We start from the raw sequence: 18,495 nt of genomic DNA on the forward strand, positions 1-18,495 counted from the left end.
CATTTCAGCCTTCCAGAACAGATCTCAAGTTGATGCAATTTATACAGACTTCTCTAAAGCGTTTGACAAAGTATCGCACCGAATACTCTTGTCGAAGCTTGCATCATTGGGTATACACTCCACTTTTTTGTCTTGGATCAAATCATATTTGTCCAACAGACACTGCGTTGTAGCCGTCGATAATACGACATCCCGTGCATTTATTGCATCCTCCGGTGTCCCACAGGGAAGTATTCTAGGACCCCTCCTCTTTATACTCTTTATTAACGATATTGGTTCTTGCTTTTCATTTGCAGAACACTTGTTGTATGCTGATGATCTTAAAATATTTGCGGTGATTAACAGTGTTAGGGACTCTGAAAAGTTGCAAACCGACTTGCACAATGTCCGGAACTGGTGCTATTTAAACCATCTGTCACTAAATATTAGCAAATGCTTTCACGTAAAATATGCTAAATCAAACAACACTTTGCATACTTCGTATAATATTGCTGGCTTACCTTTGCAATCCGTTGAGGAAATTAAAGACTTAGGCGTTATTTTCGACTCTAAGCTGAATTTCACCAGCCATGTTAACCACGTCATAAGACGATCATATGCGATGCTAGCATTCGTTCGCCGAAATTGTTCTGCATTTACCAACCCACACACTCTCAAAACATTGTATTGTGCTTTTGTTAGATCAAGATTAGAGTATGCCGCTATTATTTGGAGACCGTACCAAATAGGTCTGTCTAATCGGATTGAGAGAGTGCAGAAAGTCTTTCTTCGTTTTGCGCTCCGATCTTTAAACTTTTCTGAACCTGTACCATCGTACCGCTCTCGATGTTTACTAATTGACTTAAAACCACTTGATAGCAGACGGTCTATTCTATCGTGCTCATTTATTATTCGTATTATTTCTGGATCTATTGATTGTCCTTCCCTCTTAAGTAAAATTCAATTTAATATACCCAATATGAGGCTCCGACAGTACGAAACCTTTAAAATTGGCTTCTCGAGAACCAACTATGGGATGAATGCTCCGATTCCTAGGGCATGTTCAGATTTAAATATGTTTTTCAATTCTTCTGGTGCTGATTTTACATGGCCGTATGGCATCTTAGTCAATCATCTTAAATCGTTCTTTTCTTAGTAACTAATAAACTATTGTACATTAGCTTAATATAGTCTGTAAGAATGTATCCATTCAAAGACAATAAATAAATAAATAAAAAAATAAAATAAAAAAAAAACGTGGACCCGGGTAACCTTTGGTTGTGTATGTACAATATGGGCATCAAATGAAAGCTGTCGATAAGTGCTTTAATACGGGGTAATTTTCATACCTATTGATGACTAGGGTCTCGAAATATATGCCAAAACGTGGACCCGCCGTGTCTTTGCGCCGAATTAAACCAAACTTACACACATTATTAACACTTGATGATCATGAAAAAAGAAGATTTTTTTTTAATTTCAAATCAACGCAAATGAATAACTAAGAAACAATCGTCAAAAAGAAAAAAGAAATTTATTATTTTTTCAATCGCTCACGTGCTTATGTTTTTCTTATACGTTTAGGAATTTTCACGTGGTAAATTGGAATTAATTAATGTAAGTTTTCATCAAATTAGATTTATTTTTTCGGTTCATACGTGATATACTACGTTGCACCATGAGTGAATCAAATGATAAAAAAAAAATAAAAAAACAAAAAATATAATCCACAAAATTTCAGAATACCATAATTACAATAATGTTTATTACAGTACAAATGCCAAGACAATCGCGTATTCATATTAGTCGCTCGACAAATAATAATAGGCGCATGAGAAATGCTCGGAATAACGCGACATCAGAAGAACGTCAAGAAGAAAATGAAGCAAATCGGCAACGAATGGCACGGTCCAGATCAAATCGACCAAGAGACGTCAATTTGAACAAAGCTGCTATGTAACGGAACTAGACTTGTAGTCAAACGATTGATGAATAATGTTATCGAAGCAACTATTTTAATTGGCAAATTCAAGAATGAAGACGTTCTAAGACCGAGAATTCCAATGATTCCACCTGAATTGCGATTTGAATTCAAGCGTTTGCAACTACCCATTCGTTTAGTATTTGCAATAACTATCAATAAATCACAAGGGCAAACTTTAGAAATATGCGGGATGAATTTAGAAGAACCAGTATTCACCCATGGTCAACTATACGTTGGCTGTTCACGTGTTGGGAAGCCAACAGCATTATATATTTACTCAAAAAAAAAATAGAAAAACAAAAAATATTGTTTATGCCAAAGCGCTTGAATAAAGAATAAAGAAATAAATAATATGAAAACCATATCTTTTCTGTTCTAAACCATATCTATTCTATTTTAGTGTGCCCAGCGAAGCGGGCGGGGTTTGCTAGTATATACATATATATATAAATTCTAATTGAAAAATTTCTTAATTTTCATTCTACAAATGTTACAATTTAAATTTCAAATAAATGTTTACAAAAAATTTGGAGTCTATGGAAGTTACTGAAACTATTTGTTCAAAAATTTTTTGTATACCAAAATTGATTCACCTCAATTTAGGATATGGTTTTTTAATCAAAAAATATATTTTAATTAGTCCTGGGATAATTAAATTTTATTTCTCTTTCTAATCTTAGTCTAATTTCAATTATTCATCGCATAAAATATATTTTTGCACAAAAAAAATATATTATTTTTTCAACTTCAGTCAAAGAAGGCCGCAATCTCATTCCAATGGATCCAAATGGTCTCAGCGATCCATATGTCAAAGTCAAACTAATTCCAGATGAGCACGAAAAGTCAAAGAAAAAGACGCGCACCATTAAGGCATGTCTGAATCCTGTGTGGAACGAGACCATCAAATAGTGAGTAATTATTTAATAATAAAAACTATTTTTTAAATATGGAAAATTTTTTAAAATTACGCACTACCTTTTAATTATATTAGAAATTATTATCATTATTAAATAATTATTTGAAACCCTGAAAGCTTACGCTGCAATGTGAAAGCTGTTTTGCTTGAAGCGAAAGCTTTTGAAAATGAAGACAAGCTTTTCGGTAGGACAATAATGTAAAAAACTCATTTATAATTCTATTATTTCAAGTTTGCAAATTTTGCTGAAAATTACGTTTATTAATGCTTTGAGAGCAATCTAATTAATTTAACATTTTTGAATGGCATATTATGAAACTCATTTGAAAATATAGATATTATTTTTAACACGATTTCACTTTTCGAAAGCTTTAAATTGATATGAAAAATTTCACACTACCTGTTTAAACTCCATCTTACAAAAGTTCAAGTGAAATGAGACTTTTAAGAAGTTATGCAATTTACATACGATTTCTAAAAGAAGTCTTCACACGCAATCTAAGAGAAAAAGTTAAATTATTGTAATATTTAGTTTGTTTTAAAGTAAAAGCTTTCTCAACTGCTGTGGGGCTTTCTTAGTTTATTTTTTATCTCTACTTTGCTCTCGAACTACTTATTCTTTTCTATTCATATTTTTTGTACAACATACATTTTTTCTTTTTGTACTTTTAGTGATCTCAAACCAGAAGACAAAGATCGTCGTGTACTGATCGAGGTGTGGGATTGGGATCGTACATCGCGCAATGATTTTATGGGCGCGTTATCCTTTGGCATATCCGAAATTATTAAGGTGAGTAAACAAATAAGGCAAAAATTTCTTTATTGGTTCTTATTGCAATATTTTTTTTTGAGTTGGAGTTAGTTTTGCTTGAGATGATATAGCATCTTTATGAATTTATTACGAAATACTTTCAAGGTTCTGATGTTTGTTCGACCTCAATCTTTTGCATTGTTGTTTACGTTTACAGTGGTCTATAGCTTTGAATGAGATTCTATAGAATTTTTTTTCATTCATTCTTTAAATTTTTATCAAAAACTCTTTTAAATTATTTTCGGCTTGATTAGTAATAATTTATAGGCAGGTTCAGATAAAAATAATGATGTAGCTTTAAAACTGAGCGGAAAATAATGAACGTCTGCTTCGCGCTATGTTTCCGATTTATTTTTTGTTCTCTATGCCACTCCGTTAGTAGGGCTAGGTTTGGCGTTTTTGGCTGCCACTTTTCTCAGAATGCAGATAAGCACACTTAGACCAACCATTTCTGTGTGGAAAGGTGCTAACAGGCAAGCGGTTTTTAATTAAATTCCTTTAATTTCCCTTGTTATGTAACCGCTGAGTTTCTTTTAAGAAGCTTTGAAGATTCCGAATGTCTATTAGCTCCAAGTCTGCTCTAAGAATTCAAAGAAATACTTGCTAAGATGGAGATGTCGCATATTCATGTTTTTGTTAGAGCGAGACATTGGAAAAGATAGGTTGCAACGCTTCTCGTCTTCTGCAAAGCTCTGCAGCTACGGCAAAATTCATTTGTGGGGAAGTCCATTCGGCTGATGTGGGTGGCAAAGAGTATTTTCCAATTTTAGTGCTCAGTACAGCACGAATGCGGAATGGTCAAGTAAAAATATCACTTCAGGTCTTATTTTTTGGAATCTTGCCTAGATCTGACTTAATATCCAGCCCGTGGATTTCCGACCCGGCTGTCATTTGTCTGCATTTGAATAGAAGCTAGTCCGGGCAGGAGCTTGCACGAAAAAAGAACGTCTGCACTATACGCAGAGTTTGTTAACTATACCATGGCTCCCTTCCTTACTACTGCATCGGCGCCATAGTTCTGAGTGATATTCCTGTGTGCCACATTCGTAGCATAATTCACAGGCAGCGCTTTTAAGACGATCTTGCACTCAAAAGCTATCTCAAAGTAGTGTCGCAAAATAGTATCGCAAAGCATCGATTTGATTGCAGTCTGGTTGTGAAATTAAATTATGAGAACTTTCTCCCTGCTCAGCCTAAAGGAATCTACAATGATCGGTGATCCGTGGGCCGCAGCTCAGAGAGAGCTCTTTTGACTAAATTCCTCTTCCAACCATTTTGTCTGCCTTCGCGACCCTTGTAGATTGTGGTAGAACCCTTTAATTCAGAGATTCTTGTGGAGAACATATTCGAGAAAAAATTTCGATAAACCAGCTCACCGAAAAAAGTAAAGAAACTCCCTCCATTCGGAAGTTGCGGTCAATCTAGTTGCGTTTGAAATGAAAGAACGGATGAGTGTAAAAGAAAAGGCTCTGAGCTTGACCTTCAGCGAGTGGTAGAGGACATAATCATTCCTTTAAACGAACTATACACTGCGTTTGACTTAAGCGTAATCGCGGAAACCAATAGAAGGTACTCTGTGACTACTAACTGCAGGGTCTCCAGAGACAAACAGTCTCGTTGGATTCAACATATCAACTACCCGCGTTCTCACAGGTGTTATAACGAGTTACTGCGCATTAGCACCCTAGCCAGTGCCAATAGGATGGGTGTACTTCACAATGGCTTCTGCAGGAGGTGTGGAGATGAAGAAGAAATTGAATCGGTACAACACTTCCTCAGAGAAACCGTGCCGAATATCTTGGCGTTTAATTTTTTTGAAGGCCTGAAAAAATTACAATATGTCTCACTGAAGGGAGTGGGGAGTGGTTTAAGCTTAGTTAGTGGTTAAGGTTAGTTAGCGGATGGAAATGAAATGCAGTGGTCTTAGACAAGCAGCCTGACTAACCTAACCCAACCTAGTTGCGTAGTTACCCTGTGGCTTGTCAGGCTCGGTGTGGTGAAGCGAAGTGAAGCCGGAAAAAAGCAGGAGCACCCCCATTTCGCCGTTTCTATTTTGTTTCTAAATGTCATTACTACTAATGTGGGCTATTCACAGTGGCTGCTTAGAAAAGGATGGATCGGATAGCCAGATTCCATGCACAGCTGCAGACTTTAACTTTTCCAAAACTTTCCTCGAACGATCTCTCATTTTTCATATCACTTTAGCTTCGTAGCGAGAATCATGCCGAGGTATTTGACTTCGGTAAAAAGTTTGAGCTGAACTACATTCGAAGAGGGTGACTGGAAAGTAGGAAGCTTATACTTCCTCGTAAAAAATATTATTTCGGTTTTGATTGAGTTGGCACTGAATCCACTTTTTGGGTTCAAAATGATTGCCTTAAATCACTGGAATAAAGTAAATCCATTCGAACTTGGTAAGGAGCAAGCTTTTCAACCCAAATTGGAATGGAAAACAGGGCTGATAGATATTTGCATGCGGTGTTCTCAGCCTACAACTCAGCCGAATACAATATTTAACTTTAGTCCCTTCTTGCTGTATAGAATTTTCATTTTTTTTTTTCTTTTCCTTTTTCAAACAACACTTAAAATCTTTCTAGAATCCCGCCAATGGTTGGTTCAAATTACTCACACAAGAGGAGGGTGAATATTACAACGTGCCATGCGCTGATGCCACGCAGGATCTGCTTAAACTCAAAAGTCAAATGCGGGTAAATTAAAAGAAAAATAAGCAAGCAGCCAAGTCGAAGAAGAAAAATTGATATATTATTGCTTACATTTATATTTTTTGTATTATATCGCATTTTTTCATAGAAATCATCGCAGAAGAAACCGCTGGTGATGCGCAGCGATACAAATACACAGACACAATCCAAAAAGGATATGATACGTGCTACAGATTTTAATTTTATCAAAGTGCTGGGCAAAGGTTCATTTGGAAAGGTAGGAGGAGAAAAGAATGGAAGTAAAGTAGAATGGAATACATTTCTTGATATTGTTATTGTTGGATATATTATATAAGGAAATGTTGGTGTTAGCGAAATACTGTATGTTTGTGTGTGAATAGCTCATATATTATTTATTGCTATGCATTATTTATTTTCTATCAACAATTCCTAAATTTTAAATCATTTTTTTTTAAATTCATATATGTATGTGTGTATGTATGTATGTAAACACATACAAGTATATAATTCAATCTAGTTTTTTGCAACAATATCACATTTTTTTTTTGGGTATTTTTTATTATTTCTACCCTCAGGTCATGTTGGCCGAACGCAAAGGCAGCGAAGATCTCTACGCCATCAAAATACTCAAAAAGGATGTCATCATACAGGATGATGATGTCGAGTGTACAATGATTGAGAAGCGCGTGCTGGCGCTGGGCGAGAAGCCACCATTCCTGGTGCAGTTGCACTCGTGCTTCCAAACGCTAGACCGCCTCTTCTTTGTCATGGAGTACGTCAATGGTGGTGATTTGATGTTTCAAATACAACAATTCGGAAAATTCAAGGAGCCAGTCGCTGTGTAAGTATTGAGAAAGCAAATAGCAAAAGGAAATACTTAATTTTCCAAGCACACGCACACGCAAACACTCACATACAATCACAGCTGACCATTTCTGTGTATTTACTGACCTCTGTTAATCGACTTTTGTGCGTATGAATTGACTTTTTTGAAGTGGCCAATCTCAGCAGTCTATTATTTACACTCATTTTTTGGTCCTCACATTCTTTTAATTTAACCAGTTTTTTTTCTCGAATTTATATTTTCTTTTTCTTATCTACTTTCCTATTAGCTTCTACGCCGCTGAAATTGCCGCCGGCCTCTTTTTTCTACACAGCAAAGGCATTTTGTATCGTGATTTGAAATTGGACAATGTCCTATTGGATGCGGATGGTCATGTTAAAATTGCCGACTTTGGCATGTGCAAGGAGAATATTATTGGCGATAAGACAACAAAGACATTTTGCGGCACACCCGACTACATAGCACCCGAGGTGAGTAAACTCGATATACCCGTATAAATACTTAGCGAGCAGAACGAAAGTTTATAGGCGTTTGTTGTATTGTGACTTGCAGCTACCAAAATGGGTAGCAAATTTCGATTTCAATTTAAAGATAAACAAAATTTACCCTAAGTGTGCTTGAAAGAAAATATCAGAGTGTGTTGCTCTGGTGACACTAATTAGTTCCGACCGACCCATGGTTGGCAATATGTGGATTTGTGCGAAGTGCATTTAATCTGCAAAACAATTTAGTTGAAAAATGTGACCTAAATGCGCACAAGGTGGGTGAGACTAGTGGGCCATTTGTGTGGAAGTATAATTTAAAATGATAGAGGGTTTGCAAAGGATTTTGTGATTAAGTAAAATTCTTATCTAAATTCCAATTTGGTAAGGGTTAGAGTATTCTGTTACTACTTTTAGGGTAGAATATGCCATGTGTTTCAAAATAAACTGCTTCACAAGCACTTGATTTCATTCATCATTCAGAGTTTGCCTGTAATTCTTAACCGGTTTATTATAGATTTGATGTACCTCGGCGACAAAACGATAGAACGTCAATATATTGAAAAGTTTTCACCACTTTTCTTCTTCTTCTTTGAATTATTATATTTTTATATAATAAAAGCCAAGGTGAATCTATCAGCTGCCTTATTTTTTTCCTTTCGCCGTCTCCATGTGGTTGTCTGCACAGAATAAAATAAGAATAAAACACGACTTTAGCAAAATTTAAATTAAAAAAACAATAGTAAAAGTTATCGCTTTTTATGTGGATCCCGTTTCTCCAACAGCCCCTTACAGAGATCATTACAAGTCCTTGGAGACTCATCTAAAATCAATCGGACAAGGGAAATCAGTTTTATTAATAGATAACTTTGTGCCTGATCGATGTTTTTTTTAATTAACAATATGGCAGTCTCAGAAATATTTTTCAGATTTTCAAGAAAAAACTGACTAATTGTCAAATTGTTAAAAAAAATCAAAATTTTTGAAAAAAAAAATCCTTCGATCCGGCACTAGTTTTTTATGTTTTCCAGAAGCAGCACACATTTTATTGAAATCTACCAAGCGGTTTTAAGTTACAGTGATCACCAGTTCAAAAAACATAGTTTTGAGAAAAACGCATTTAAAGTTTTGCTAACGATTTATGTAGAGCCCGAGCGCCCTCTGTTAATTGTTGAATAACTCGAAAAGTATTTGTCGGATTCACTTCAAATTTTCTCACAATTTTTTTAGGGTATTATACTTTAAGAAAATTACAAAAAAAGATCAACTTTTTGAAAATTCTGACTACCCCAACCCCTTAAAATTTACTGGTATTTTTTTTTTATAATTTCTCCGTTTTGCGATGTTGCGCATTTTCTCCATATAAAAATCATTTTTAATTAAAATTTCTATATAATATAGGTTTTTTGGTAAGCAACTTTTAAGCTTATTAAATTTTAGTAATATACAATAAATCGCAATATGTTGTGCATCCTTTCTATATAAAAAAATTAATACTTTTTTAAAAAAGCCTAAAAAAATCAATTGTGGGTTTTTTTCTAATATCTTCATGAAATTTAAAAAATGATTTTATATGGCTTTTGTGAAAGAAAGAAATATATTTTAAAGTTACAAAGTAATGAGGGTTAAAAAAAAAGAAAAATTGTGAAAATGTAGCAAAATATTGATGTGCTATCATTTGTTGCGAGCTGCAAGTAGTTAACCAAACAGATAAGAGCGAATTATACAAAACTCCTAAGTAACAAATACAAATAACTACTAATTCATGTATGCCACCTGGTGTCAAAAAGTCTATGTGTGGCTTCAAGCCGGCCAGTATAAGCTAGCCTCTGGATAACAACAGGAAAACCTAGATTACTTTCTGTTTCAGTATTAGATTAGCTTGTCGCAGAGCTGGTCTGGGATATTTAAAAGAAGTCAAATTTAGAACTTTTTTTACTCTGGTTCAAGGAAAAGTTCAGCTGACGGTTAGACATAAAGAATTTTAGGAATGGCAAGAAATATTCGAATAGCGTTATTTTTTCTCGCCAAGATCTGCAGCTGAATACTGGACTCACTGGCGGCCGCCATAGCCGAGAGGTTAGCGCGTGGCTACCATTCGGTAGGGTTCCGGTTCGAGTCCCACTGTAGGCATGAAACACGAAGTGATTGGAAATGTTTTTTCTAGTAGCGATCTAACCTCGGAAGGCAATAGCAAACCTCCTAGTGTATTTCCATCCTGAAAAAGCATAGAACTGTAGGTCCCTTCATTTCAATTCTCAAATTCATACAAGACAAAATGGCGTGCGTACGCAGTATACGCTTGCAATTTACCGTTTCATAAGCCTTTTGAGAAGTCCAGACTTGTGCTCGCCAAATGAAATTGCAAGTGTTTAAGCAAGCGCGAATTTCTGCTTACTTAAGGCCGGCGGGCCAATTAGATGTCCTAAATTCTGTAGTTTTCGCGAAGCGTTGTAGGATGAGAAAAAAAACAATTAGCCAAATGAAGTTTTGGGGATAGTTTAATATATATTTGAACTAAAAAAAAAAATTTGTACAATCTCCAACAATATATTGTAAGCCGAGTTATCAATAGATTCCCAGAGCGCCTTGCCACCGAAGTATCCAACTTCTGTACAAGATACAACTTGCAATTTTCATCTGAAAACAAAAAAAAAAAGATTATTAATTTTGATGTAATTATCTTCGATGTGAACTAAGAAAATTGGGAGAAACACGTAAAATTCGAATTTTTGGGGAAGGTAGAAAAAAAAAGTGGTTTTTCGAGGAAAAAAAAAACTCTTCAACTGGGTAAAAAAGTCGCTTAAAAAAAGTTTTTATATGTTTTTTTAGTTCACATAGAAGAGAAAATAATACTGAAGATAACGCAATTTGAATGAAATGGATAGCTCGTTTAGTTTTTTTGCAATCGTGTACATAAATTAGGTAAAATCGTGAAAATGAAAAGCCGAGAAACAAACACTTACAGAGACGTACACAGAAACAATACACTACAACAATAAGCGCACGGTTGCTCGACGCCACACTACGCTCGGCTCTGTAGCTCTGCAAATACTTGGAATTTAACTCTGAAAATTTGTGTCTCATGTTCTTGAATATCTAAGCTATTGATTTCAGGAAAAAAAAAAAAATCGATTTTTTTGACCTTTTAATTGGCCCGCCGGCCTTAAGCACCACTCACTCATACATATTTTTCTAAATTTCTACTCCCTTTTAGTTCAATACCTACTTCATGAGTAAAATGCAATACAAAAGTTTACTCGTTCTTCTTTTCTTACTTTCTTTAATATAATAATTTGTATATTTTCGTCGCCCCTCAACAGATCATCCTGTATCAGCCCTATGGTAAATCGGTTGATTGGTGGGCCTATGGCGTTTTACTTTACGAAATGCTCGTCGGTCAGCCGCCTTTCGATGGTGAAGATGAAGAGGAATTGTTTGCTGCCATCACCGATCACAATGTCTCCTATCCGAAGAGTCTGAGCAAGGAGGCAAAGGAGGCGTGCAAAGGGGTGAGTTGAATTTATTTAAAATTAAATTTTCTGAATTAACACCAGCCTTTACTTTGTGCAAGAAGAGGCTGGCACACGCAAGTGTACGACCTTAAGCTGTCAAATGCTCTTTTATGCATTTTTTGTTGTTTTTTTTTTGGTTTTGTTCTGAAGTCTGTTGCTGAAGCTGGGCATCCTTAATTATGCACACATGTGTTGCTGGGCATAAATTAATTTTAAATGTCCTGCAAAGTTACGCACACACACAGGCGTAAATAAATAATGCATTATACAGACACAATATAAAATTTACACATGGGAAGTGTGTACCAGATATTCATTGTTCTTTTTTTTATATCCTCTTTGTATACTTTTCAGTTCACTAAAATTTAAGTCCCAAAATTTGCATGTTACGGATATAGAGAATTTCCAAGGTTAAGCGTAGGTTTAGTAGTTGTTAAGTATAGTATTTGTGTGTGTGTTTTTTTTGTTTTTGTGTTTTTTTTTCATTATATGTATGTAGATTAAGAAATTATTGGCCACAAATTTAATGCTGATGCAAAATTAAGTTTCGAAATAATTCACGCGTCGCTTGGTCGTAGATTAAGCGGCTTACTGTATGAAAAGAGAATGACCATAATCCAGAGAATTTCTTACTAGTTTTTTATCAAAACGAAATAGAAAATTTAAACAATGAAATTACATTAGTTTTAATAAAATTTTACGGCCGAAATTTAAAAATAAAAAGCATTTGTTCGACAACACGATGATAATAACTCACTCGAGAAAAATGCAAAAAAGTAAAATGTATACAAATCGCGGTCATTTATTATATTTATTTGCAAATAATTTTGTTTGCAATGAAAGAAATAATATTTTCAAATAGCAAATTTTTTTTAAAAAATTTTTAAAAATTTAATAAAAAAAATTCCATAATTATAAACACAAAATTTAGAGAGTAGATAGCTTAACCCTGTGAAGGCTCTACCGCATATATATGTATATATATATATATATGTATATTACAATATATAAAACACAAACACAGTTAATTGGGGGTATACTTTTTACCTTGGTTTATATTTTAGTGAATGATTCTAAAAACTAAGAAAAACTAAAATAATAAAATAATATATTAATATAAATAAAATAAAATATTTTAATAGTTCACAAGGTGTCATACAATCGTAAGTTCATAAAAATATCTTTAAAAAATATTGAGCTTCTGAGTCTCCCTGTGAGTTGTAAATCACATGTAGTTACACAAAAGCAGATATTCGCTAAAATGTTAATAACTAAAACGCCGCACTTAAGTGAAAAAAAAAACAAAATTGTATCCGCTTTGTACCGAAATCGCAAAATCCTTGGATAAAAATTCGAATAAAAGTTATTTATTCATTACAATCCTTTATTATTTCAAATGCGATGAGCAAAATTAAGTGGTTGTAAATTTCAATCCATGCTTGCTTAGTGTGCTAAATATCCAGCGTGGTGTTCATCTGGGATTTCCTAAATCATACGAATGGAAGCAAGGTGCCCAGAAACGGTGCGCATATCCCTTACTTTCGAACGCGATAATTTTCAATCCGCCAATATACGAGGGGTGCCTTTTATATGTCGGGATTTGGCAACCCTGGTGTTGCAATCTGGCAACAGACAGCAGTATCGCAAAGTTTGAAATTTTTTGGCTTTTACGTACTCAGAACGTTTTGAAATACCAGAGCTATTTGTGTTGTTTACAGTAACTTAAAAGATTCATCTCGGTCCAAAAATGGAATTAAATCGTGAACATTTTCGTGCGATTATTTTTTACAACTTTCGATGTGGATTAACTCAGCAACATTGCATGGATGAACTTAATTCATTTTTTGGCGATGAAGCTCCATCAAGGACCAGTGTTTATCGATGGTATGGTGAATTCAATCTTGGTCGTAGTTCACTCCAAGACGAATTTCGTGAAGGTCGTCCAAAATCAGTTGTTGTTTCGAAAACCATTGATGCTGTGCGCGAACTGATATTGCAAGATCGTCATCTGACCTATCGTGAGATTGAAGCAATCTTAGGCATTAGTGGGACCAGCATACATTCAATATTGCATAAACATTTGACTGTCAAAAAAATTTGTTCGCGTTGGATCCGACACAATTTGTCAATCGCTCAAAAAAAGGCTCGTGTCGATTGGTCGAGGGAAATGCTCAAAAAATACGATCTCGGGGCTTCGAAACACGTCTATGACATCGTGACAGGTGATGAATCATGGATTTACGCGTATGAGCCCGAAAGTAAACAGCAGTCGACTGTATGGGTGTTTCAAGATGAGCCAAATCCAACAAAAGTTGTTCGCGACGAAGCACTTCCAAGCAAATGGTCGCCTGTTTTTTCGGAAGAACTGGACATGTCGCAACCGTACAACTAGAACAACGCAGAACAGTAAATTCTGAGTGGTACACAACCATTTGTTTGCCAGTTGTCTTCCAAGAAATTAGAAAACCAATCGCCAAAGACGGATCACTCTTCACCATGACAATGCGAACTCTCACACATCGGCTCAAACAACTGCATTTTTGAGCACCCAAAACATCGAATTAATGGGTCATCCGCCGTATAGTCCTGACTTGGCACCGAATGGCTTCTTTTTATTCCCGTACGTAAAAAACAAACTGAAAGGTCAATGTTTTTCGACACCTGAAGAAGCGGTTGCAGCATTCAGAATGCATGTTTTGGAGGTACCTCATTCAGAGTGGCAAAAGTGCTTCGACAATTGGTTCAAACGCATGCAAAAGTGTACAGATCTTCATAGAGTATATTTTGAAAAACAACAAAGTGATTTTCGATGATTAAAATTTGTTTTTGTTCTCTAATCCCGACATATAAAAGGCACCCCTCGTATATACCTATATTTTTTTTTCCATTCACAAAGTAATTAAATCATGCGTGCCGATGGTTTGTGAAAGCAATTAATCAGTAAAATCTATCTCAATAATTTTAAAGATTTTATTAAACTCAATATGGACTCTAGTACTAGGAGCATTTCGAGCTTAAAGAGATTTTGAGAGACCAACATAGAAACGCTCTGAACTAGGAAGAGTTTTTCCTGGAATGTTAAAGAAAATACTCTCAAGAAGCACGGGGCAGTCAACAGCACCACGGATCAAATCGAATGCAATTTATGAATTTCTTATGTCTGAAGCCCTAATAAAAAGTTTAATTTTCAAGATATTGAGAGATATTTTGTTATAATAAACGATGAAAGATTATTAAGGCTCACAATGAATTTGAGTTAGATGAAAATGCTTTTATAAACAAAAAATATCAAAAATCAACGCAAATTTTGAGCCACTTTAAACTTTCAACTGGCACTATCTAGTATACCAAAACTCAATGGGCTGTTAAACTGCATACTTGAAAATGTTCTCAAATTCTGATTAAGGGGTTATACTAAGGGGTTAGAATTTTCAAAAAATCAATTTTTTTTAATGCCCATATATTTAAGAATACACACAGAAAATTGAATATCTTTCCCGTGAATATTTTCTAAGTTACACGCAAATTTGAAAAGGCGTTTCAGAGTGCTTGAAAGTACAAGGCCGGAGGTGCAGCGCTTACTTTTAGCTTTAAACGCTTTTTATCTCAAAATGGTATTTTCAAAGTTGGTGACCAACATTACTCAAAAACGGCTAAACTGGTTAGTCTCAAATTTTAACACGAGCTTCTTAAATATATTTTTTAGTAATTAATCGAAGATTTTTTCTCACAGATAAATATTTTTTTTTGTAAACAATTAAAGGCCGAAATATTGGTCAAAAATCGATAAATTTTTTTTTTTTTTTGAGGAACCGCCATTTTGTCAAAAAAATTTATTTTGCTTATTCCTTCGATAAATTTAACATTTAACTTTAACGAAGATTTAACATTACTTTAACGAAATCTGTTCGGTTTTGTAATTTCAGAGGATCCTTATTTCTTATTACTTTACCAAATCATATTACCTTATGATAGACGGTTTATAGGATACTTTCAAATTTCTCACTAGCTCCTTCCTCTAAGTATTTCCTGTGGTTATAATATAAATATAAAGGTTTCATACCCTGATGCCACCGCAACATTTCGAAGAGAGCTTCTGATGCTAATCGGTACTTGAAACTCTACTAGGTTTCCAGATAGAAACTCTGAAAGACATATGAAACTCATATTACTAGGCAAAACCATACAGCCTCTGGGGCCACATCTGAAGGCCCATATTACCTGCGTGTTTGTTGCGGTCAAACCTCTAATCTGCAGGGACTTGCATTATACTCAGTTTATACCTGATTCCTTATTACTTTATGCGCCGCAAAAAGTGCAGGCAACTACACCTACCTAGCTGCGTTGTATACCTTTTTATATCATTGACTTTTTTACCATTTTCTCCTTGCAGTTCCTCACCAAACAGCCTACCAAACGGCTCGGCTGTGGGCCCACCGGTGAAGCGGATGTGCGCATTCATCCATTCTTCCGACGAATCGATTGGGAGAAAATTGAGAATCGTGAAGTGCAGCCACCATTTAAGCCGAAGATTGTGAGTAAACTCAACCAAAAGCATATAAATGGAAATTTTTTAAAATATGCATATTTAATTATTATTTTTTTTTATTTATTTCCCTCAATTTTTTTTCTTTCATATGTTCTCATCAACTGCTGCTGCGCACTTGTGTCAAATTAATATGCAAATACTTTTAATGTATGCGTAATTAAAATTCTCACGCACATGAACACATACACTTGCATGCGTGCAGAAACATCGTAAGGATGTCTCGAACTTCGATAAGCAATTCACGTCGGAGAAAACGGATCTGACACCAACGGATAAAGTATTCATGATGAATTTGGATCAAACGGAATTTGTTGGCTTCTCCTACGTGAATCCGGACTATGCAGTGCCTGTTTAAGTACAGTTAAAATAAACAAACATACATGCCAGCACTTGGTAAGCGCAGCAGCGTGGGAGTGGCACAGGAACTGATAGATGAAGGGTACAAGAGAGAAAGAGAGGTACGGAACACCGTGTGAAAGAGGCAAAGAAGGGAAGCAGAAAATGAAGCGTCTAGTTGCTGCGATGTTGTTGGATGTGTGAGTGTTGGTATAGATGGTTTTTTTTCAACCGCACTGTGCGAACGTGTGAACAGCGTGCCATTATAAACATTTTCAGAATAATTTCCAAAAAAAAAAAGCGAAGAAACACACACGCGTACATACTCTCAGGAGAGATGCATACTTGTAGGCGTGTGCGTGTGTGTGTGAATATTGAGTAGTTTATAAATTTTTGCGCAATTTAAAGCGTCATTGCAGGAAATTTGGAAATCCATACTACAAATGGAAAATTAGAGAAAAAAATGTGAAATGCAAATTTTTTTCGAACGTTGTTAATCTTTTTTTTTCTGTTTTTCTGCTTTAAGATTGAAAAAACGCTACATAGAAAGATTGAAGAAAAGACAAGTAAAATATATATACTTTAAAAATCTTTTTGTTCAAACTCTGTTAACTAATTTTTATTGAAATTTATTGTGCGTTTACAAAACTTACTGTTTTTTAATTTTTCATTCAAAAAAAAACTTTATGAAAAGCAATACTGTCGTTTTGAAAGCAAATGTATTATACCTGCGTAATATTATTCTTATTATTTGTTGTTGCTTTGTATTCGTTGTAGTTAAGTTTAGTAATCTATTATTAAAAAAACCGAAAATAGTTATAAAATAAGTTTTAGAAAATTCCACTTTGCTTATAAGTAAAATTGCGTACATTCGCTTAGTCATAATATTTCTATTAAGAAAATCGAGTGTATTTGTTTTAGTACAATAACAAAGGTGTTTATTGCTAGGCTATTTAAATAATTGACTAAACCACTTTTAAATAATTGAAATTATGCAATAAAAATATTATTTAAGACACAGCATGTAAAAATAATTTGTTTTCTTTCGTATGAGCTCATAAAAATAGTAATAAAATAAAAAAAATTCAAAAAAATTCAAAAGAAAAAATTAAGAAATGTTTGTTTTTAATTTTTTATTTATTTTTTTTCAAAAAAAATTAAGTAATTTTTGTCATACATTTATATTTTTTAGGCTTTTTTTTCTTTTTTTATTTTATACTATTTTTTATAAAACCTGGGAAGATAACTTTGAAGGTGCTCACACCCATACTAAGTAGAAAAAAACTTATAAAAGAGTTTTAAGACATAAAAAGTTTTTTGCCGGACTTGTTGTACTACTGTATGCACCAGTACAGTGTGTTCAAAAGGAAAAAAATATAATAAAAGGAACAAAACTATGACGGAAAAGTTTAGTTTTCCTGAAAGCCCTAAAAGTATGCACCTGAATTGAAACTAAGCATAACACACTGCATACTTCTGGGACGCCACATAAAACTGAATTAATAGCCTTATATTTAGCCTAGGCAGACGGCTGGGTTAATCGGGATTACCGGCTCAGTTAATTCTGATTAAAATTGTAGTGTAACAGGCGGTTGCTACGCGGATTAGGGAACAGCTGATTTGTTTATTGCATATTTTTGTCAGTGAATGATGGACCGCAGGTAACAAATACGGGTATTAGTTGCCCTGATACTGAGAAATAATTATTTATTTTAAAAAAAATTTCATTGCAATTTCTCAAGCTACTCCGAAATATAAAAACAATTAAAGTAATTTCGAACGTGTCAGTGCAAACTAGCATTGCATCTAGTCTTTCTTGTTCTTCTCTTTAAAAGCCGCATTATTTTTCATTCACCATAGATATTAACTGTCATTTTTCGGCAACGTTGCTATCGAAAATTTCCCTAATCCGCTTAAATTAAGAGAATTAAGTATAATTGTCAATCCGCATTAGTTGCACTTAATTCCTAAGATAATTCCGCATTAAGTCGTTAATCACGAATTCAAATTTCCTGACTTCTCCAAAAAATTGTCTGCATTTCTTTGCAAACATTTATTGCTTATAGCCTAAAGTTATGGAACAAAGTAAAGAACTAAATTTAATAGCTTCAATATCCAACTCATAATAAAAATGTAGAATTGCTGATTTACGTTACGTATTCTGGAGCAGGCAGTTTTTTTATTCACGCCCTACTGATGCGTATAATATTTGATTCGTCAGACAAATGCGGGCTCTTACTCGCTCGTTTTTCAGAAATTTAATACAATGTCAAGAATTTATACGGAATTTCTAAATTTTAAATGGACATTTAATATTTTTACAAATACACTGAATATTATATACTAATTTCAATTTTTTAAATAAATTTTTTTTATTGAAATATAAATTTTATTT

The 18,495-nt window shown here is 34.3% G+C and overlaps 1 protein-coding gene across 3 annotated transcripts in view; it reads left to right on the forward strand.

Annotated features, from left to right (window-relative positions):
* The window catches only part of LOC128865974 (protein kinase C, brain isozyme), an 88,588-nt gene extending 71,479 nt beyond the window's left edge, over positions 1 to 17,109 (forward strand). For all 3 annotated transcript variants that reach the window (XM_054106421.1, XM_054106423.1, XM_054106422.1), the window contains exons 6-14: positions 2,715 to 2,871; positions 3,552 to 3,669; positions 6,288 to 6,398; positions 6,502 to 6,630; positions 6,950 to 7,215; positions 7,487 to 7,688; positions 11,024 to 11,212; positions 15,609 to 15,749; positions 15,967 to 17,109. In XM_054106421.1, the coding sequence (XP_053962396.1) occupies positions 2,715 to 2,871; positions 3,552 to 3,669; positions 6,288 to 6,398; positions 6,502 to 6,630; positions 6,950 to 7,215; positions 7,487 to 7,688; positions 11,024 to 11,212; positions 15,609 to 15,749; positions 15,967 to 16,119 (1,466 nt within the window). In that variant the 3' untranslated portion in view covers positions 16,120 to 17,109. The remainder of the gene's footprint in view (positions 1 to 2,714; positions 2,872 to 3,551; positions 3,670 to 6,287; positions 6,399 to 6,501; positions 6,631 to 6,949; positions 7,216 to 7,486; positions 7,689 to 11,023; positions 11,213 to 15,608; positions 15,750 to 15,966) is intronic.
* The last annotated feature ends 1,386 nt before the right edge of the window (positions 17,110 to 18,495 follow it).

Source organism: Anastrepha ludens, chromosome 6, assembly GCF_028408465.1.
Source record: "Anastrepha ludens isolate Willacy chromosome 6, idAnaLude1.1, whole genome shotgun sequence".
NCBI classification, from domain to species: Eukaryota; Metazoa; Arthropoda; class Insecta; order Diptera; family Tephritidae; genus Anastrepha; species Anastrepha ludens.